The 22,279-nt window shown below is 45.3% G+C and overlaps 1 protein-coding gene across 7 annotated transcripts in view; it reads right to left on the reverse strand.

Moving 5' to 3' along the window:
- The window catches only part of MVB12B (multivesicular body subunit 12B), a 146,315-nt gene that overhangs the window by 73,614 nt on the left and 50,422 nt on the right, over nt 1–22,279 (reverse strand). For all 7 annotated transcript variants that reach the window (XM_073639774.1, XM_073639773.1, XM_073639775.1 and 4 more), the window contains 4 exons: nt 13,759–13,866; nt 13,583–13,679; nt 12,133–12,262; nt 9,775–9,903 (listed from right to left, as the gene is read on the reverse strand). In XM_073639774.1, coding sequence (XP_073495875.1) covers nt 9,775–9,903; nt 12,133–12,262; nt 13,583–13,679; nt 13,759–13,866 — 464 coding nt within the window. The remainder of the gene's footprint in view (nt 1–9,774; nt 9,904–12,132; nt 12,263–13,582; nt 13,680–13,758; nt 13,867–22,279) is intronic.

Raw genomic sequence — 22,279 nt, forward strand, 5'->3', positions numbered from 1 at the left:
GCATTAGGACTGTGCACACAGTAGCTATAAGAAACAAGCAGAAAGCCGCGCTGACGCCCTAAGCAATCAGACAAGAGACATGGACACAGCAGGTACTGGAGCAAAGAGTGCAGCATGGACTGACAGGTAAGATTGCGGTCTTGCATGGTGGGAGGTGGTGCACCATGCAAGCACGCTGCCAGGGATGTTACACTTAAATGTGAGCGTCTGAGCAAAGGGTCTGAATACTTATGACCATGTGATATTTCAGTTTTCCTTTTTTAATAAATTTGCAAAAATTTCTACATTTCTATTTTTTTCAGTCAAGATGGAGTGCAGAGTGTACATTAATGAGGATAAAAAATGAACTTTTTAGAATTTACCAAATGGCTGCAATGAAACAAAGAGTGAAAAATGTAAAGGGGTCTGAATACTTTCCGTACCCACTGTACATTGACATGTTATTAGGTATCCTAATGATACACAGTTTGTAGATAGCCACTTATTTCTAACGATATTGGCTTTTTGGAATAAATCCAGCGAGTCAATAATGTTAACCATATCTGTAAAATGAGGCACTTAAAAGGACACAAAAAAAACAAGACCACAACAAACTAAATAAAACTAGTAATATAAAAAGTTACGACTTTCAGATTGCAATGAGGCAAAAAGGAAAGTATTTCTAAGAGCTCTTAAAAATTCCCCCTCAATAGGAAACCGATGTGCCATTCCTTATATATATCAATTTAGGGGGTTTTACCATCTTATGGCATATTGATGGTATATCACTGTATGATCAGGAAGAGTGTGACCTTTGGGTCTTCTTCCAATCCTGAGAGTGGAGAGAGAGCAACACTGTCTCAACACAGAGCCTCCTTTTTTCACATTTATGAAGGGTGCACAATGCGACTGTGCGGGAAATATTTAGGAGGGTGCACAATGCGACTGTGCGGGAATCATTTAGGAGGGTGCACAATGCGACTATGCAAGAAACATTAGGAAGGGTGCACAATGCGACTGTGCGGGAAATATTTAGGAGGGTGCACAATGCGACTGTGCAGGAAACATTTAGGAGGGTGCACAATGTGACTGTGCAGGAAACATTTAGGAGGGTGCACAATGAGACGGTGCAGGAAACATTTAGGAGGGTGCAAAATGCGACTGCAGGAAACATTAGGAGGGTGCACAATGCGACTGCAGGAAACATTAGGAGGGTGCACAATGCGACTGCAGGAAACATTAGGAGGGTGCACAATGCGACTGCAGGAAACATTAGGAGGGTGCACAATGCAACTGCAGGAAATATTTAGGAGGGTGCACAATGCAACTGCAGGAAACATTAGGAAGGGTGCACAATGCGGCTGTGCGGGAAATATTTAGAAGGGTGCACAATGCGACTGTGCGGGAATCATTTAGGAGGGTGCACAATGAGACTGTGCAGGAATCATTAGGAGGGTGCGCAATGCCACTGTGCAGGAATCATTTAGGAGGGTGCACAATGAGACTGCAGGAAATATTTAGGCGGGTGCACAATGCGACTGCAGGAAACATTAGGAAGGGTGCACAATACGACTGTGCGGGAAACATTAGGAAGGGTGCACAATGCGGCTGTGCAGCAAATATTTAGAAGGGTGCACAATGCGACTGTGCGGGAAATATTTAGGAAGGGTGCACAATGCGACTATGCGGGAAATATTTAGGAGGGTGCACAATGCGACTGTGCAGGAAACATTAGGAGGGTGCTCAATGCCACTGTGCAGGAATCATTTAGGAGGGTGCACAATGAGACTGTGCGGGAATCATTAGGAGGGTGCTCAATGCCACTGTGCAGGAATCATTTAGGAGGGTGCACAATGAGACTGCAGGAAATATTTAGGCGGGTGCACAATGCGACTGCAGGAAACATTAGGAAGGGTGCACAATACGACGGTGCGGGAAACATTAGGAAGGGTGCACAATGCGGCTGTGCGGGAAATATTTAGGAGGGTGCACAATGCGACTGTGCGGGAAACATTAGGAGGGTGCTCAATGCCACTGTGCAGGAATCATTTAGGAGGGTGCACAATGAGACTGTGCAGGAAACATTAGGAGGGTGCACAATGCGACTGTGCAGGAAACATTTAGGAGGGTGTGTGACGCCCTCCCTGAGCGTTGGGGTTTTACTCGGTGCCGGGCCAATGTATGGTGGTGGTGTGGGATGTCGTCGTGGCCGTGACCCGGTCCGTGCCCAGGGCTGTCACATGAAAACTGGGCTTTGGATGAGTGGTTGTTCGACTACGCTACCTGTGGTTTCTGGTGAAGGCCACCAGCGCTGCAACAGTCCTCTGAGGCTGAAGTTCTGGCAGCTTGGTTGGTACTACTCCCCACAGGCGGAGTAGGCCTCAGGGCAGTGTGTACGATCTAGAGAATTGGAGTGGGTGCAGTGCCGCGCAGGAATGAACAAGCGGAGGCAGCAGGTGAAGTCATCCAAGCTTTACTCACTTTGGTGAAGTAGCAGCTGCAAAGCTTCTCTCTGCTTCTCGCGGAGTACCGCGGCCACCAGGAAGGGGGTTCAGCACTTCCCAGGTAGATCAGGAGCACCTGTCAAGACCCCGTTAGTGTGTTCCTCTCCTTCCTCCTTTCTCCCACTGAGTCCTTTCCTGACTGTGTGTGGTATGAACGTGGTGTAAGGCTGGGCCCCACTGGATAAACGCAGGTTGAGAGATAGAGGTGGCGACTCCGCTCCGTCCGTATCCCCCTGGGATCCACTAAGCCTCCGGGCTTTTCCAACAGTGACGTGAAGTACACAGTCAGATATCGGGGACGGGTTACCCCTCTTGTGGCAGGAGTCCTTCTGGCTAGGCCAGAGCGAAGAATACAGGTGGCGACTCCGCTCCGTCCTTACCCTCCTGGGATCCTATCTCCTCTGCTCCCCTTCAAGGCCTTTCTTAGAACAGGACCCTGACCAGGTAGAGACACTTGTTAACTCCGACCCGCTTCTCGTCTCAAGGCCAGAGAGCGAGGACCGTGAATCTTCAGCGAGCTACAGACTCTAGCTGGACGCTGACAGAAGACCCACAATCAAAGGACCTTGAACTAAAGATGGCCACCTATTATATATGATTCTATTAGCGCTCTGTTAAGCGTTTCCTCCACCCTCACTCACTACTTGGTTCCCCCTCACTTTTTGTTCCCCCCATCTCCACTATCCCGGGCCGGGGCAGCACCCTGGTGCATTTAGGCCCTCTACAGGGCGGGAGTGGTGTAGTGTTGAGTGTGAAGTGGGGTCCTGTGAGATGCTCCATCCTTACCTGGAAGAGGAGATACCACACCTCGAGCTGAGGTGCAGTACCCCTGTGGCGACTGAACCCTCAGGCACGCCACAAGTGCACAATGCGACTATGTAGGAATCATTTAGGAGGGTGCACAATGCAATATCAGACCTTCTCCCTCTTCATTTTCAAGGTCAGTGGGGGTCCCAGAGACCTAGCGATAAACCATTACTTAAGAAGCGAGAGCCCTTTTAAGCATTGCTCCAGAGGCAAGAATCCTATACTAATGGGATTCTCTTTATGTTGCCGGAAAGCTTGTAATATAGATCTCCATTTCAGAATTCATATACCCACAAGCCCTCACTGCGGCAGATCAGTAAATATTCTCCACTGTTCAAACATGATAAGTGGCACCGAGCATTTGTCTCACATGCAGCTCATAAAACCATGATAACTTTGGGAGAGACATAAACATCTTGTCAGAGGAGCCGGCCGCTCATTACAGACACGCCAGGCTGTGTCATACATCTACAGACAGACAGACAGGTTTTACCGTACGCCATTAATTGAACTTTCAATTATTCCGCAGAACACGGTGCGTTTTAACTCAACCAGATTACAATACATTTTATTCTGACGCTTGTTTTATTTGCCGAGTAAAACAAAACTGATTCAATTTCCCTGCAAAGCCATAAACTGCGGAGAGACACGAAGCCCAAGATGAATCAGGTTATTTGAGAAGGAAAGAGATGCCGATTGAATCCTGCAGAGAATAGCGTGCCTCACTTCCAGGCTATGAGCTGCCGTTAACTGATCAATGATGAATAATGAGTCTTTTTATACACGGTTAAACTGTAGGAGTGTTACCGGTAGAAGATTACACCATACAGAGACAGCGGTGGGATGGCGCTATACTCATCAAAAATAGTGGTCATTCATGGATGCGTTTAGTCAGGCATGGGGCATCAAGAATAAATGTTACAACTGGCATTTTAATGCACAGGTTATATGAGGAGATATATGGTCTAACTGGTAACTATAGGAAGCAACTAAACTTTTGGGTCGTTTTTTAAACGGATGGGCCATGGCGTCTCCAGTGGTATACGTACTACACTTGTAAGGAGGAGTCAAGAATAATTACTTGCCAACTCTTCGAGAACATTCAGAAGGTTCCCAGAAAAGAGGACTGTCCTACTGGGCTCCCATAAGAGTTGGCAACTCTTCCAGGTGCCACAAAAGCCTCCTTGAAACCGGCACTTCCAGAAGCTTTGCTGTGTTGAGTAGGAGCCCAAACATTCAGGCAGGAAATAGGGAAAAATGAAGGTTGGAAAAAAAGGGTGTGATTAAGATTAAAAATTATACATAAAATGCCACCAAAATTCCCAACTCTTAGCAGTTTTCATGCATGGTTTATACTAGTAATCATACCTAAAAGAAAATGAGCACCAGAACAAACATTCCAATGGGCTCCCATAATGGTAATTGGCAACTCAAGACAGAAAAGTTTGGCATCTGATTCGCACTCCACCAGCTTTGATTAATTTGCCGACCCCTTGTTTGCTAACAATGTTGTACCTCTAGAAAGTTGAGCCCTAAAATCAAATGACCCCATGGTTAACTACTTTGGTATCTAGGACCTTAGAACAATATAAATTATTTGTCCAAAATTGAAGTACTGTAAGCCAGTTTCAACATTCACTGTCCAAGTACAGACAGATGTCCGGACTGGCTGCAGATCAAGACTAGTGATGGGAGCAAGTGCTTGTTACTCGAGTTTGCCAATAGTGCTCGGGTATGAACAGAGTATCGCGAGTTCTCGAGTGACATGTTCGAGTCCAAGCGGTCGCATGTTTCACGGCTATTAAACATTCACAAAACATGCGGGGATTTCCTGACAAACATGGGCAATCCCGGCATGTTTAATGGCTGTCTTACAGCCGCAAACATGCGGGAGGGGGATGCGTACATGTCACTCATGCACCCGCGATACACGGTGCATACACGAGCACCCTAGGCAAACTCGAGTTGTGGGGGATCGGCTCTTTTATTGGACATTAACCACTTAACCCCTGAGGGTGGTTTGCACGTTAATGACCAGGCCAATTTTTACAATTCTGACCACTGTCACTTTATGAGGTAATTACTCTGGAACGCTTCAACGGATCCCCCTGATTCTGAGATTGTTTTTTCGTGACATACTGTACTTCATGATTTTGGTAAAATTTCTTCGATATCACTTGCGTTTATTTGTGAAAAAAATGGAAATTTGGCGAAAATTTTGAAATTTTGGAGAGCCCCTGATGTGCCTAAACATTGGAGCTCCCCCACAAGTGACCCCATTTTGGAAACTAGACCACCCAAGGCACCTATCTAGATGCATAGTGAGCACTTGGAACCCCCAGGTGCTTCACAAATTGATTCGTAAAAATGAAAAAGTGGGGGTTCCAAGTGCTCACTATGCATCTAGATAGGTGCCTTGGGGGGTCTAGTTTCCAAAATGGGGTCACTTATGGGGGAGCTCCAATGTTTAGGCACGCAGGGGCTCTCCAAACGCAACATGGCGTCCTCTAACAATTTGAGCCGATTTTCCATTCAATTAGTTATCGGACACCATGTCGCGTTTGGAGAGCCCCTGATGTGCCTAAACAGTGGAGCTCCCCCACAAATGACCCCATTTTGGAAACTTTACCCCTCAAGGATTTTATTAAGGGGTATAGTGAACATTTTGAACCCAGAGGTACGACACAGAATTTGATAACATTAGGTCATCATATTGAATAAGTTGTCATTAGTCTTGAGCGCAAGTGCTCGCTACTTGAGTTTGTATCGGGTACTCAGGTATGCACCATGTACTGCGTGTGCTCGAGTCCCTGCCCCGCATGTTTCACGGTTATTAGACACCCAAAAAAAAACATGTGGGGATCGCTAGTGCATGGCAGGCAATCCCCGCAAAGTTTTTTTGGCCGCGAAGCATATGGGGCGGAGACTCGAGCATGTCACTCAAATACCCACGATACTCAATGTATACCAGAGCACCCGATGCAAACTCAAGTAGCGAGCACTTGCGTTCAACACTAGTCGCCATATCGCCATCTTTTTTTCTTACTTTTGAAAAAAATCCCAACCCCATCACAACCCTAACCCCAAACCCAGCCCTAACCCTAGCCCAACCCTAGCCAGAGAGTTTATTTTTTACGCCGTTCCTCGTGCGTTATAAGTGATTAGACGACCTTATTCTTCGGGTCGGTGAGAGTACAGAGATACCAGAATCATATGGGGTTTTTATGACTGACAGCTGTCACACACTAAAAGACGCATTTCTTGTAAAATCTAGTTTTTGCATCGCCATATTTTGAGAGCTATAATTTTTCCATATTTTGGCCGACAGAGTCATGTGATGCCTTGTTTTTTGCGGGATGAGTTGACGTCGTTATTGGTGCCATTTTCAGGCACGTGACATTTTTTGATCGCTTTCTATTCCGATTTTTGGGAGGCAGAATAAACAAAAAACAATTCAGGAATTTTTTTTTTTTATTCTCTTCCACGTGTGGTAAAATTGATAATGCAGCGTTATTCTTCGGGTCAGTACGTTTACAGCGGTACCACATTCATATCGTTTTTCTATGTTTTGCACTTTTACATAATAAAAGCAATTTTATAGAAAAAAATATTTTTTAGCATAGCTTTATTCTGAGAGCTATAATTTTTTTATTTTTCAGCTGATGGAGCTGTATGGTGGCTTGTTTTTTGCGGGACGAGATGACGTTTTCAGCGGTACCATTTTTATTTATATTCGTCTTTTTCATCGCGTGTTATTCCATTTTTTGTTTGGCGGTATGGTGATAAAGCATTGTTTTTTGCTTCGTTTTTTTTTTTTTTTTTTTTTTTTTTACCGTGTTCACTAAAGGGGTTAACTAGTGGAACAGTTTTATAGGTCAGGTCGTTCCGGACGCGGCGATACCAAATATGTGTACTTTTATTTATTTATTTTTTTACAATAATATTTATTGATGGGTACATTATATTTTTATTTTTGGTGGATTATTTTTTTTATATTTTTACATTTTTTTTTTTCACTTTCTGACAGTTTTTATACTTTTTTACTTTGTCCCACTCTGGGACTTTCCCTTTTTTTATTCTGATCGCCTGCATGGCACAGGAATGCAGCACCATCCCTGTGCCATGCAGGCTGTCAGCGCTGGACATGGAGAATATAGTTTGGAGATGCACTGCGCATGTCCAAAAAATCTTCCTGCTGTCTGGTGACCCGGATGTTGTCATGACATCGGGTCGTCATGGCAACATCCTGGAAGCCACGGCAGACAGCGCTGGAGGCCGGAAGCGGAGGCGAGTATCTGCGATCACCTCCCCTTGCCACCGCAATGCTGCGACAGACTGCGATCGACTTCGATTACAGCATTGCGGGGGTTAATGTTCCGGGAGCGGTGCGGGACCGCTCCCTGCACATAGCACCGGGTGTCAGCTGTGACACCCGGCGGCGATCGCGCCCGCACAGCCTGTGTGCACGCGCGATTGCGATGACGTACTAATACGGGTCTGGCTCTTAAGTCCCAGGGCACAGACGCGTATTAGTAAGTCTAATGTTGTTAAGGGGTTAAACAGTGACTTTAAGGCATCATGCTCCCCTCTGAGTCTTGTGTTTGGACTAGTCGCCTCCCCCTGCTGTGGTTGGTATGTGCTGAGAGAGAAGAACCAGGAAGTAGACTCCTGGTGTGTGCCTGAGGTAACAGAGAGACTCCTGCAAGATTCTGATCACAGAGTATAAAGAAGACACTCTTACTCTATGGAAAGAAAAGATTACGGACTATAGCAAGTTTTGTTGCTGGGGACTGTGTCAAGTAGAAGTGAAATTTATCCTTTTCCTGAACGTTTTTCCCTGGAGACTGAGGACCTGAGAACACACAACACAGCGTGTCAGCCATTTCTGTGAGAGTGAAACAAGGCTTGCCTGCCATCTGCAAGAAAGAGATCCCGTATACAAGGAAAGGACTCAAGTGAATTCATCTGGCTCTTTCACACCAGGAACAAGCGGCGGCCGTCATCTGCGCCTGATCTCCGCAACCATGAGTGACTCATCAGCGTGAACTGTTAGGGTTTAGCGTAGTTTTCTGTAGCCAGGACGCTGTAGCAGCGTGGCCCGACTAGCGGAAAGCCAGATAGGGGATTAGCTCAGAGTAGTTTGTGAAAGTTGTTGTGCACTGTCTGTTCCGAACTCTCTTTGCCATAGCTGGAGCATAGATTGTGACTCGCTCCAGCTATATCATCCTATGTTCATGCTGAGAACACAGTTATTGTAAATATTGTTATTTTCATCTCCCGGCATATAATTTCTTTGTACATAATAAAGCCGGAGTTTTGTTTCAGTCTTCTAGTCTGATGTCCCGTACTTGAAACTGCCTTGCGGTGTTCTTTAGACACCGCTACAGAGTAACAAGCACTTGCGCTCATCACCACTCCTGACCCAAAGTCAACAAACTTATATATGCTTATGAAGCTGTTGAGTTTGGATCAAGAGACCAGTGGCTGTTCTGTACTATAACAACTGATGTTACAACATAGAAGGATATATGAACTGATCCAAATGTTTATCAGCGCGTAACCAACTGAATTCCCCAAAACTGCAAGAGTAATAGCCATTTAGCAATCGTTTATAGTGGGCATTGGATATTTGTAAAGGTTTTCTAAGAGGGTGAAATATTTCAATCCATTTCTGCAGATAAGCAGGAGTTTTTAAGGATGTTATCAATACCACGGATGGCAAGAAGAACTAAAATCAATTTTGGAATAAATCAAGCCAGACATGTCACTAGAAGCAAGGATCACCAAACTACGACTTGCCTACTCTGGACACATCATATGAAGAGCGCAACCACTGCAGAAGGACATCATGGTCGGAAGAATAGATGGAACAAGATGAAGAAAACCAGCAACCAGATGGCTTGATACTGTCAAGATAATGGTGATGAAGATCCTGGTGGACCTACCTAGGCTTACACAAGATCGATCTTCCTACAGATCGTTCACCCATCAAGTCGCCATGGCTCGAGATCGAGCCAAAGGCTGATTAAAAAAAGAAATAAATTGAAGGTGCTGACCCATCAATAACATTTATCAACTATCCACAAAATTGGTAATAAATGGATGAGCAATGAGGCCCCACCAATCAGTAGAGTAAGGTACCAAAGCCCGGTTCTGTAGCCAGTTTAGTTAACCAGTGGTCGCGGACACTCTCTACTGCACTATTTAATAAATAAGTAAAACACTATTATCTGACAGTTCCATACACATCAAAAGAAGCAGTAGAGAGCGTCCATGACCACTGTTCCATCTTTTCTCCTCCAGAAAGGTCCCTGCAGTGCAGAACCCCAACTATCATACGTTGATTACCTATTCTGATAAGTAATAAATGTTTTTGTGGGATTCTCTCAGGATCGATTTCAGCCAATGATTTTGACAATCGTCTGGTTGGCTTTTATTTAATTCTTAGTCATGAGGCACAGCTGATCTGGAAAGAGGCGATTACCTTGGGAGGTTTGGAGCAGATGCAGATGTGACCACAGCAGATGGGGATGAAGGCGTTGAAGGTTGTGGAGACTCGGGAGCACGTGGAACTCTTCCCATTCGATACCAGATGCCCATACTGTTCAACTCCCTGTATAATAGATTAAAAGCAAATTAAACTCAAGATGTTGGGCAGGCATATTAAGAGTTAACATGCAAATATTTATTTTTTTCCTTTTTCTGAGGCTTCAGTGTTGTGCGCAAGTATTCATCCCCATTTAAAACATCCGCTGTTATTACATATTTGTCACAGTTGACTTACTCTGATTCTCAAACAAATTTTGATTGTAGACAAAGGGACCCGAATACACACAGAGCCGTTCTGTAAAACCATTACTGCCTATGTTTAAAGATTCCACGAGGGCCAAGGAGCGCGGGGGGGGGGGGGGGGGGGGGCGACAGACAGAGAAAGAGCGGCGGGGGGGACGACAACAGACAGAGAAGGAGCGGCGGGGGGCACAGACAGAGAAGGAGCGGGGGGGGGGCACAGACAGAGAAGGAGCGGGGGGGGCGACGACAGACAGAGAAGGAGCGGGGGGGGCGACGACAGACAGAGAAGGAGCGGCGGGGGGCACAGACAGAGAAGGAGCGGCGGGGGGCACAGACAGAGAAGGAGCGGCGGGGGGCACAGAGAAGGAGCGGCGGGGGGCACAGAGAAGGAGCGGCGGGGGGCACAGACAGAGAAGGAGCGGCGGGGGGCACAGACAGAGAAGGAGCGGCGGGGGGCACAGACAGAGAAGGAGCGGCGGGGGGCACAGACAGAGAAGGAGCGGCGGGGGGCACAGACAGAGAAGGAGCGGCGGGGGGCACAGACAGAGAAGGAGCGGCGGGGGGCACAGACAGAGAAGGAGCGGCGGGGGGCACAGACAGAGAAGGAGCGGCGGGGGGCACAGACAGAGAAGGAGCGGCGGGGGGCACAGACAGAGAAGGAGCGGCGGGGGGCACAGACAGAGAAGGAGCGGCGGGGGGCACAGACAGAGAAGGAGCGGCGGGGGGCACAGACAGAGAAGGAGCGGCGGGGGGCACAGACAGAGAAGGAGCGGCGGGGGGCACAGACAGAGAAGGAGCGGCGGGGGGCACAGACAGGGAAGGAGCGGGGGGACAGACGGAAGGAGCGGGGGGGGACAGACGGAAGGAGCGGGGGGGACAGACGGAAGGAGCGGGGGGGACAGACGGAAGGAGCGGGGGGGACAGACGGAAGGAGCGGGGGGGACAGACGGAAGGAGCGGGGGGGACAGACGGAAGGAGCGGGGGGGACAGACGGAAGGAGCGGGGGGGACAGACGGAAGGAGCGGGGGGGACAGACGGAAGGAGCGGGGGGGACAGACGGAAGGAGCGGGGGGGACAGACGGAAGGAGCGGGGGGGACAGACGGAAGGAGCGGGGGGGACAGACGGAAGGAGCGGGGGGGACAGACGGAAGGAGCGGGGGGGACAGACGGAAGGAGCGGGGGGGACAGACGGAAGGAGCGGGGGGGACAGACGGAAGGAGCGGGGGGGGACAGACGGAAGGAGCGGGGGGGGACAGACGGAAGGAGCGGGGGGGGACAGACGGAAGGAGCGGGGGGGACAGACGGAAGGGACAGACGGAAGGAGCGGGGGGGGACAGACGGAAGGAGCGGGGGGGGATAGAGAGTAGGAGCGGGGGGGGGATAGAGAGTAGGAGCGGGGGGGGGATAGAGAGTAGGAGCTGGGGGGGGATAGAGAGTAGGAGCGGGGGGGGGGGACGGACGGAGACTAGGTTATAGAACAAAGGTATGGCTGTTATCATTACAGGGTTACAGGGACTAAGTATAGGTGACGTTACTTTGGGGTCTAAAAACCTGCAAGTTCCCTTCAACAGATGGTCCTGTGTTCATACAGAGTCATTGCTCTCGGCAGCATATCTGATGCTTACACAGTACAACGTGCTGTTGAGAATGATGAATAAAATTCATTTCACACGATGAAAGAGCATTTTGCTCATTCACTGAATAATCAGCAGCCTATTTAAAACTTTTGGGAAATCAGCTGGTACACGATAATTGGCCAATGTAAAACGCACCCAAAGTCATCCTCCTCTATGACTTCCATGGATGCCATTGTTGTAGTTGAACTAATTTGTAAGTTACCCAACCATCGGCAGCAATGAGTGCCATATAATGAGATATAATCTTGTATGAGAACTCCTGAGGTTGTTTGGGTTTTTGTTTTTCATGCTTCTTTCAATCTTTTTTCTTCTACTTTAAATTAGACATAGAGCAAGAAAACCTTTCAACGGGTGATCTGGATTTTTTGTTAGTAGAGTACAGAGAGATGAGCACCAATGCCGATCACACTCACCCTATGAACGTATACTGAGGTGGGGCCTGTTTCGAGCGGCTCAGGATGCGGATGTCACAGATGGCAGCTTCCGTCGAGTCTCTTGGGATAAACTTGATGCACAGTCGTTTTTTTCGAAAGGCAACTTCCTCTGTGGGGGAAAAAAGTCAGCACCAGCCAATTTTGCAAACTTCTCAAAACTGAAGAAGATTCCCCAAGTTCATCATTTGTTGTATATGATGGACTTTAAAGGACTTGGAAAATGCTCTATACAAGACTAGACCCAACTTAGGGACACCAAATGAACACATTATGATTGCCTTTCAGTCTATGTTGAAGTGGTTGTTCAGGACCTAACAACTGAAAAACTAACCTAAAGATGGGCAATAAAGTAGTAGAAATCTGGTTCACAGCATAATTTAGATTAAAATCCGAGAAACTTATTATTCCATGTTGATAAAAATTTGGGGTTTTAATCTAAATTATGCCGTGAGCCGGAATAATACAACTTTGTTGGACTTCAACACAGCAGGTTCACGTTGCATCCTGTACTCCAGCTACATAGAGGAAAAGCCGAGCTACTACGTTGAGCCGGTGTTTCCTTTGAATTGACATTTTAAGGATGTCATCAATGTGAGATCGGGCATGGTCCGGCACCGTGCGCCATCAATCAGCTGAAAACTGCTAAGTCAGCAGCACTGTGTATTACATAGTGGCCTCTGCAGGGTACTTGCCCAGAATAGTGCACCGATCTCATCATATTGATGACCGATCCTACATTTCGGCCATTCATTTTTAGGACTCGGACAACCCCAACCATTCCCACAAATAGGAGACAAAGTGCGGTTCTTGTCATTGACGCCCAAGCAATGTAGGGGTTGAAATGTTCAGCTTAGTTTTGTCTGTAGCCAAAGCAGTTTTTAGCTAATTGGTGGAGATGCTGGGTGTTGGACCCCCATTGATCTCGTATTGATGACTTTTCTAGGGGAGAAGACGTAAATCAAGGACCACAGCTTAGTGGGGATTGCCAGGAGTTGGATCTCCAATCAATCAGATTTTTATGGCCTTTTCCTGGGAAAACCCAGGTTGAAAGCATGACATTCGTATTCCTTCGAAATCTGAAGATGCATCTGAAGCCACTCTAGTTGGTCTTCAATGGCAACCACAACCTTATAAAAGGGGTAGTCCCATGTCAAAGCTATGAAATATCAGGAAGATACGCAGTTATCATTGATGGTGGATGGTGATCTCCAAAACCCTTTGCAATCCTAAGAATGAAGAAGTCAGAGTAGATTCAGTACTCAGTCCCCCACAATGGCTGTGAAGGGAATCGGCCCCGCATCCCCATTCAATGGTTCCCTGCACAACCAATAGGGGTCTCGGCAGTTGTACCCCTACCAGTCATTAAGTGATGGCATATCTTAGCAATGATAAGATGAGAATACCCCTTTAAACATTGACAACAACTTACGTGTATCAACCGTCTCTTGGATGGGTATGAAGCCCACAGGTAATGTGTCCTTTATATCAATCAGTTTCATGTCTACCAAGACATTCCCTAAATGGCTCTGAAGAAGAACAAGAAAAAGGTGAGGAGATGACAACTAGTGACAGCAAACCAAGTCACTGATAGATGTTCAGACTTACATTTTCTCTTGAGAAGGCTCTAGTGAAGCAAAGATATCTTGTCACCTTGGACTTAAATAAACCATCCTTCCAAAGGTCTGCATCCAGCCCATCTGTTGTCTGTGAAACCTGTGATGTGTGACATGGACAAGCAGATAATTAGTGCGGAGCTGGTTACTCAATCTCTTTCTCTACTGCAAAATCAAACATAGCTTTCATTTCCCAATATAAAATAAAGAATAAAAAAATAAAATATAAAAAAAACAACAAAAAAGATCAAGAAAGTCTGATTGAAAGTAAATTTGGGACGACTCCCTAACCGATAGGTCTAAGTTTTTGTTTGTTGAATTCTTGACTCGATTGATGAAGGCCAACAATAAATGATTGTTTTAATACGAAAGGGAAAAAGGTCAGTGTCCTGAAACTCCAGTTACATACAGATATAGGGTTAATCTTCAGGTAAAAAAGTGGATTAATAGAGCAGCGGTTACAGGGATAAAAAATTAAGTTTAATTCAACCTGCAGCCGCTCATTTAAAAGGAATCTGTGAATAGGAACAATCCTCCTAAGTCATCTATATGGGCTTGTAGGTCATAGGAATAAAAGGATAGCTCGATATCGATGATCCGATGTCTTATTCCAGAGAAACCCATATTTTTCTTAATATGTAAATTATATCTTAAAAGCCATGAGCCAGACATGGATTTCCCTGAGAATCTGCCTCTAGAGCTTATTTTGTATGAAAGGTGGCATTGTCAGTGTGAGACATGTAGATCAGGAGAGCAGTCAGTCATTACATGTCTCACACTGGTAACACCTCCTTTCTTTTAAAATAAGTTGGAGGCAGATTCTCAGGGAGATCTATGTTCGGGCCATAGGTCTTAACAGCTTATTTCCTTAGAGAAAAATGTGAATTTTTCTAAAATAAAACATCGGATCACTGAGATCCAAGCATCATTTTATTCCATTTTCTATAACTTGCACATCCATTTAGAGAGTCCCTTTAATTTACCACTAAACCTCATCCTTTAAGTATATTTTCTAGAGTTTTGGGTGGTAAAATTATAGTCAAAACAAGGAGCAAGATTCAGTTTGGAGACATTTTATCAAGAAGTTCTTATTGTGAATTTAAAGGAAATCTGTCAGCAGTTTTTTGCTGTCACATCTGAGATCAGCGTGATGTAGAGGCATAGACCCTTTCCAGCTATGTGCCTCTTACTGGGCTGCTTTCTGTAGTTTATCTGAGCAGATCTACTAGTTTTATGAATGCTGAGCTCTGAATAACTCCGCCCCCCCACCACTGATTGGCTGCTTTCTGTGCATAGGTAAAGCAGTGCATAGGTAGAAAGCTGCCAATCAGTGCATAGGTAGAAAGCTGCCAATCAGTGGTGGGGGCGTGGTGGACTACCTGGCAGTAAATTTAATAGTCCTCTATGTCCTCTTTGATATCAGCCGACAGTCTAATGTGTATGGGGGCTTTTATCCTGCTGTCACACAGAGATAGTCCTAAATAAAACACAAAAGGAATAATATAATATATGTATTAAAAATAAAAGCTGCTCATGTTTTTTAGATAACAGTCCAGCAAATCCGTTGATTTCTGGAATCGGCTGGTGATCTAATTTACACGAGGACCTCCCGTCTGTCAGAACCCAGAAGACTGGATTTTAAACTTGCCTGATCCCTTTATTATGGAAGATAAGCCACTACCAAAGGCACTGAACGATGGGGCACTGGGAAGGGTCCCCAATGGTATGATAAAGGACGGTGGGCATAGTATCTGGGTTTGGCAGATGCCAGTAGAAGGCTGACGGCACAAAGATGTGAGGACAAACTAAAATATTAGTGCCATCTGGAGGAGTTTCTCATGCTGTGGACATCCAGGTCCAATGAAGGGAAATACCAGGTTACTAGAAGGAGTCAAAGTTTTTTTGCAATAATTTAGTGATGAGCTTTTCCAGTTTCAACACAATAATACCATGAATAAGAAAAGGCCCTTTAAAAAAAAAAATGTGGCATGTTGAAGGGGTTTTCTTCCCACCCGGTTTCCTTCCGGTCTCTCTTGGAAGTGGTAAGAACTGATTAGCAGGCATACCAGGTATCAGATTGCCATTGATCTGATATTCATAACCAATCCGTAGGATCAAAGTAGTGAAAACACCCCTTTTACTATACAAATTGCCCCAGTGTGGCAAAATAATATTATTTAAGAATTGCATATACTACTTATCGATCTCTCACCGCTCCACCGTTCTGCTGGCCATGTCCCCCGCCAGTCTCCTCTCTTCTTTAGAGGTTGACACTTCAGTTGCAGCCACCTTTCACAAGTACTAGTTGGCTGCAGTGGTAAATTGCGGATGCGGACCATGCCAGAAAAGAAGAAAAGGAGACCGGCAGGAGCAGTGAGGTGAAGGTAAGCATATGTGGTTATATTTGCCACACTGGAACCATAATCAGTGGCTTGCGAAAGTATTCAACCACCCCCACCCTTGTCTTTTTCCTATTTTGTTACATTACAACCTGTGTTTAAATATTTCTGTAATCCGATTTGTGTGGGATACATCAGCGCTAAATAGTCTAAATTGGTGAAGTGAGAAAAATATAGGCATAAATTATATTTATGGGATCAAACAACTAAAAATTGGCATGCGCATATGTATTCATTCCTTTTGCTATGAAGCCCCTAAACCTTTCTGATGCAAGCAATTACCCTCAAAAGTCCCATGCTTAGTGACAGGACGTCCACCTGTGTGCAATCTAAGTGTCACACATCTGTCAGTATATACACTTTACCTTTACTGAAAGGCCACAGAGGCTGCAACACCATTAAGCAAGAGGCACCACTAACCAAACACCACCATGAAGATCAAGGAGATCTCCAAACAACAACATGAAGACCAAGGAGATCTCCAAACAACACCATGAAGACCAAGGATATAACAACAACTTTGTCCCTTCTTGTTTGGAGAAGTACAAGTCAGGGTTGGGTTATAAAAAAAAAAAAAAAAAAAAGTCCCAATCTCTGATGACCCCCCGGAGAGCCATCAAATCCATTATCAACAAAATGGAAAGAACATGGTACCACAACAAACCTACCAAGTGGGGGCCGCCCACCAAAACTCTCAGCCCGGGCAAGGAGGGCATTAATCAGAAAGGCAGCACAGAGACCAAAAGGTGACCCTGAAGGAGCTGCAGAGTTCCCAAGCTGAGCCTGGAGTATCTGTCCATACAACCATAATGAACCGTATACTCCGTAGATGTGACCTTTTTGGAAGAGTGGGCAGAAAAAAATGCCTTTACTTACACAAACAAAATTGAAAGGCTCATTTTGAGTTTGCCAAAAGACATGTGGGAGACTCCCAAAATGTATGGAGGAAGGTGCTGAGGTCAGAGTAGACCAAAATTGATCTTTTTGGCCACCAAGAAAAACCCTATGTCTGTCGCAAAACCAACACAGCTCATCACCCCAAGAACACCATCGCCACAGTGAAACATGGTGGTAGCAGCATCATGCCGTGGGGATGTTTTTTGGCAGCAGGGACAGAGAAAATGGTCCGAGTCAAGGAGAAGATGGATGGTGCGAAATACAGGGATATTCTTGAGCAAAACCTATTTTAAGCTGTCAGTGATTTGAGACTGGGATGGAGGTTCACCTTCTAAGCCTAGTCAAATCCCAGACCTTAATCCAATCAGAATCTGTGGTCAGACTTGAAGATAGATGGTTTCCTCTGGTGAACAACAAACTTCAAGCAGCTGGATCAGTTTTGCCTTGAGGAATGGGCAAAAATCCCAGTGGCAAGATGTGGAAAGCTCATAGAGACTTATCCAAAGCGACTTGCAGCTGTGATTGCCGCAAAAGGAGGCTCTACAAAATACTGACTTTAGGGGGGTGAATAGTTAAGCACACTGAAGTTTTCAGTTATTTTGTCCTATTTGTTGTTTGCTTCACAATGAAAAGAAAACCAAATGTTCACAGTTGTAGGAAAGTTCATTACATGAACTGATGCTGCAAACCCTTTAAAAAAAAAACCTGTGAAATTGCAGGTTGTGAGGTGAATACTTTTGCAAGCCACTGTATAAATTTTAAGAAAGGGATTTGAAACCCATTCTCCTCAACATGATAAGTAGGAGTAGCACCTGATGGACTATAATGGGGTCAGTTTGGTTTTCGGCATTGTGCCCCGCATTTTACGAGCAAAAAAAAATAAAAAATTCAGCATGTTGGGCTATTTTTGGTAGGATCCTTCCAAGAGAACCTCTAACACTCATGTGAACAGAGCCTAAGACTTATCCTTCATAAAGGCCAGCCCCGAAAAAGAGAAACCACACCAATCAGCCATCTGAAAGTGTTAGGCTATGTGCCCACGATGCAGAAATGCTCAGGTTTAGATATCAGATGGTAATTAACAAAAGTGTTCTCTACAAGACCATGTGAGGAGGTGGCGACTGACCGACACCATGGGTCAATTTTTTTTTTGAGTTTACAGTTCTCATTCCCATCTAGTTTTAGTATTTCTTTAAATAGACCCCTTCATAGCCGAGTTGTATAGCACCACTACAATTTACAAACCTCTAGAGCTGTATAAGCAAACCACAACATGAGTAAACTGGCTGGAAGACAAAATCTGGTCTGGAAGAATTGTATAATTCTGTGGTGGATTTGTAACCCACAGTCGCCAGAGCTGAACATGGCGGTTTCAATGAGGAAACAGAAGGCCTCAAACTAAGAAAAATATGCAGACAACGTACAGGGGTTTATTTGAATTCAGTTGTCCAAAAGGCCACTCAGCAACAGGGATCCAGAAAGAAAGCACGGAGACAGGGACATACATAGAAACAATGGGACTCCATAGCAGAAGATCTTATTGGCCTCCCCTCCCAAAAAATAAATAAATAAAATTTGGTGGGGGTCACAGAAGAGCAGATCTCACAACTTTTCAGCCTTTACAAAGTAATTCTCCTCCTACTGAAGCCCTAGATTCCCCTTTCATTGCACTTAAAGTATGATACCAACAAAAGTGCCCCCCAAACACTGTATGATACCCCCACAGTGAATTCCTCCACACTACTCTCCCCATGCACAGTATGATGACCCTACTGTACCCGACCTCAACTTCCCCAAAGTATGGTGACCCTAACACCGTATAATCCCCCAATTATGACCCCCACACAGCTCTCCATGCAGTATAAATGGGTTTACATACAGGATAACGGCCCCACACTGTATAATGGCCCGCATTAGCCCTCCAAACAGTATAATGGCCCCCCACACAGGATGATGGACCCCACACAAACCTTCACGTTGTATAATTTCTTTCATACAGTATAATGCACTCCCCATAGTCCTCCATACAGTATTATGGCCACCACAATAAAAAAAATACAATACTTACCTCTCCTCCTCATTCCCCCACTGCGCTGAGATGTCAGACGGCAAGGAAGAATGATGGAGGAGGAAGCGTCAGCTGACGCCCCCTCTTTCATCATTAGTTTCAACTGGCATCCAGCATGCCAATACAGTTGAAAATGCGATGACAGGGGGGGGTGCAGCGCCTGCGCTGGCACCGTGCCCCGTCCGCTCAAGGGCCCCATATCAACCCCACGGCCTGCCACCATAGGCGGTACGCCACTGCTCAGAGATAACCGCAAGGAGATCTGGCTAATAGAAGGCAGTATCCCAGGGAAAGGCAAGTGAGGAGACAAATCTGGAAATTCTGAGCCAGACCGAGCCATAAAAGTGATCAGATTGTTTCCTCACTTCAAATAAGACCATGGACAGAGCCTTGAAGCAAGATGGAGTGTTTAGATATCCAAGTATTCTTGATTAGGGGGAACAGAGGTGGACTTCCTGCTTCTATAAGAATAAAGGGGCTAGGACTACAAACTCTAACTAGTCTTTGGGAGGCCGACGAAGAGGTGTAGCTCTGGTGGGAAACAGTTCAGAACAGGTAGACAATTTGGAGTTTGCACCTCGGGAACAACCACTCCACCGTGAAGAACACCTTTTTGCAAGGAGGCTGAGGGGGCGACAGCAGATACATGATTTATACTGCTGTGTCCAGGTTAAGGAATGTCAAGACATGTTATTGGCCAACAGGGATGGTGTCGAGGACACAAGCCTGACCTCACCATCACAGGCTCTAGTTAAAACTAGGTAGCTGCTTAGTTACGCCACTCCAGGGTGAGCCCGACCCGTGATGCTGTGGATCCACGATCCACATGCGTTACACTTGGTAAACCCATGGGACATGTAAGGATCGTAACCTGTGTATCCAACATCCATTGATTAAACCTTTGTTTGTTGTTACCTTCTTTTTTAATAAGATATTATACACTGTTTATTCTATGCTGTCTACAAAATGCACTTTTGTTTACAGGTGCACAATAAGGGGTTGCGATACTCCGCCGCACCTCTGGAGAAGGATGACGGAGCTGGAATGAGTAATTGACCTAATACACTAATTGTGCCCATCATTGCAAAGGACAGTCAAGGAAGAAATTTGCTGAAGCTGGGAGTCATTAGGGAGGATACCAATGAACTGCATTACCACTTTGTAACTGAGAACTGTTGGGAGGAGAAGTTAGGAAAAGATAAACGGAGACGCTATGGTCACGGGTGTGTCAGATGTAGCAGACAGTCGTTCTGCAGCTGGTTGCAGAAGGTCACTTCGTTTGGCATTACAGACTCCTTCTTAAATCTGTCTTATTTTAGGACCCAGCGGCTACCTCCCTTCCGCTCTGATTGACACCAAGGCCTGGGTGTTTAAATACTTTCAGTTTGCTACAGGGAGGCGCTGGTGATTCACATGTTCCCTTGTGAAAGCTTGGAGCTATTGCAGTCGGCTTAAAGTCCTCCAGAGCACCAGAGAAGAAGTTTGTTGTAATCTCTCTGGAGTCTGATCAAGCTAAGTTCCTCCCCCCTATGTTTGTCTCCCTTGTTGTCTTTAGTTTATAGTGGGGACTGACCAGCGCTCATTCCCCCTTCCCTATCCAGGGACTAGCTGTAGGGATTTACAGGGCTTAGGTTTCCTGTTCAGCGATTGGTGAGGAATCAAGATAGGGATGGTAGGGGAGCCAGGGTGATATTAGATCGGCCTAGGGGTCTCCACTTCCCCTTTCCCTAGTGTCTGGGCTCCCTTCCCATCATACCTTTGTGTTGCACTTTGTCTTTCCTACACTGTGCGTGATAGCTATAGGCCAATATGGTGGAGGGTAAATAGTCCACATCGAGTGCCTACTAGAGCTTCAGCCAGAGCTAAATACTGTGGTCACCAGTAAATATGAAGATCTAGGGAGGCAGGCCATGGAGGACGGAGGTTTCCAGTGATGAACAGAACATGTGGCTGAAACGGGATAGGCTCACGATTGCCAACTGTCCAGAAATTCCACAATCCATAAGAAAAAATCATGATGCTCAAGTGATTTTTGTTGGAAGCTGAAGATTGTACAGAATACTACGATTGCAGGGACCACGATTTTACAGTTCATAGTAAATGGTGCGACTGCTAGCGAGTTCATATCAGTATTCTAAGTTCCAGATATTTATTACTTAGAATCTTCCTGGTTCATAATAGTTTTCTTATGTGTCCATAAAAAAAAATGCCTTTCTGTGATTTTTTGGATAAGTTGTCTAGAAAAAAAAAAAATAAAGCTTCTATTTGGCAATCCTAGATAGGAGTGCACAGATTTTTCTGCTGCAAAACAGTGTTGGCAGGAAAAACACTGAGTAAAATAGATGCATTTTTTATGCGTTTTTTGCACCATTCATGTGGCTGGGAGAAAAAGGCTGAAAAAAAAAAAAAAAAAAAAACGGACATGCTGCAAACTTGAAAAAAAAATTTTTTTAAAGGCTCCGAACTGCAAGGAAAAAAAAATAAGGAGCTTGTGCATGAGATTTGAGAAATAGAAATCACTTTACTGATGCTGTAAAACTTTTTTTTTTCTAAGACAAAAGAAGCAAAAACGCAAATGTGTGAACAAGCCCTAAGTGGGATTAGGTCTGGAAGGGAAACTACTGTGGTTCAACGGATTCAATGGTATGAAGAAACTCAAAGCCAAACTTAAGTTATAAGTTAAATAACCCCACATCCCTCATTTCAAAATTTTATTTAAAAATAAAAAATGAAGTCGGCTGGGCGATCAGCTTATCATTGCCTGTGTAGCTGCAGGGAAAATGTAGTAATATATGCCGAACATTCAAATAAATGGCCATCTATGTAATACACGGATAGGGCATGACCACCAGAGCTGAGATTTACCGGTATTTGTTGAGTAGAAGAGTTATAATGTATCACATAACAGTAAACGCTTTTTGAAGGACAATAATTGGATCCCTCCTAAATCTAGAATTGATCATAGCATTTACAAGAATTGTCTAGAACGTCAAATAATATCTCATGCATATCAACATTAGCATTATATTACAAGAAAGGAACATCTCTTCTTTCTAGATTATCCAGTACTCAAGGAGTGTCACATTCCCAACATGATTGGAAAAGTTTCCAATTTTCCATCTTACAGTCAATGTAGCATCTGCACAGCA

Source organism: Phyllobates terribilis, unplaced genomic scaffold, assembly GCF_046119375.1.
Source record: "Phyllobates terribilis strain yellow unplaced genomic scaffold, ASM4611937v1 Scaffold_7__3_contigs__length_470593459, whole genome shotgun sequence".
Lineage (NCBI taxonomy): Eukaryota > Metazoa > Chordata > Amphibia > Anura > Dendrobatidae > Phyllobates > Phyllobates terribilis.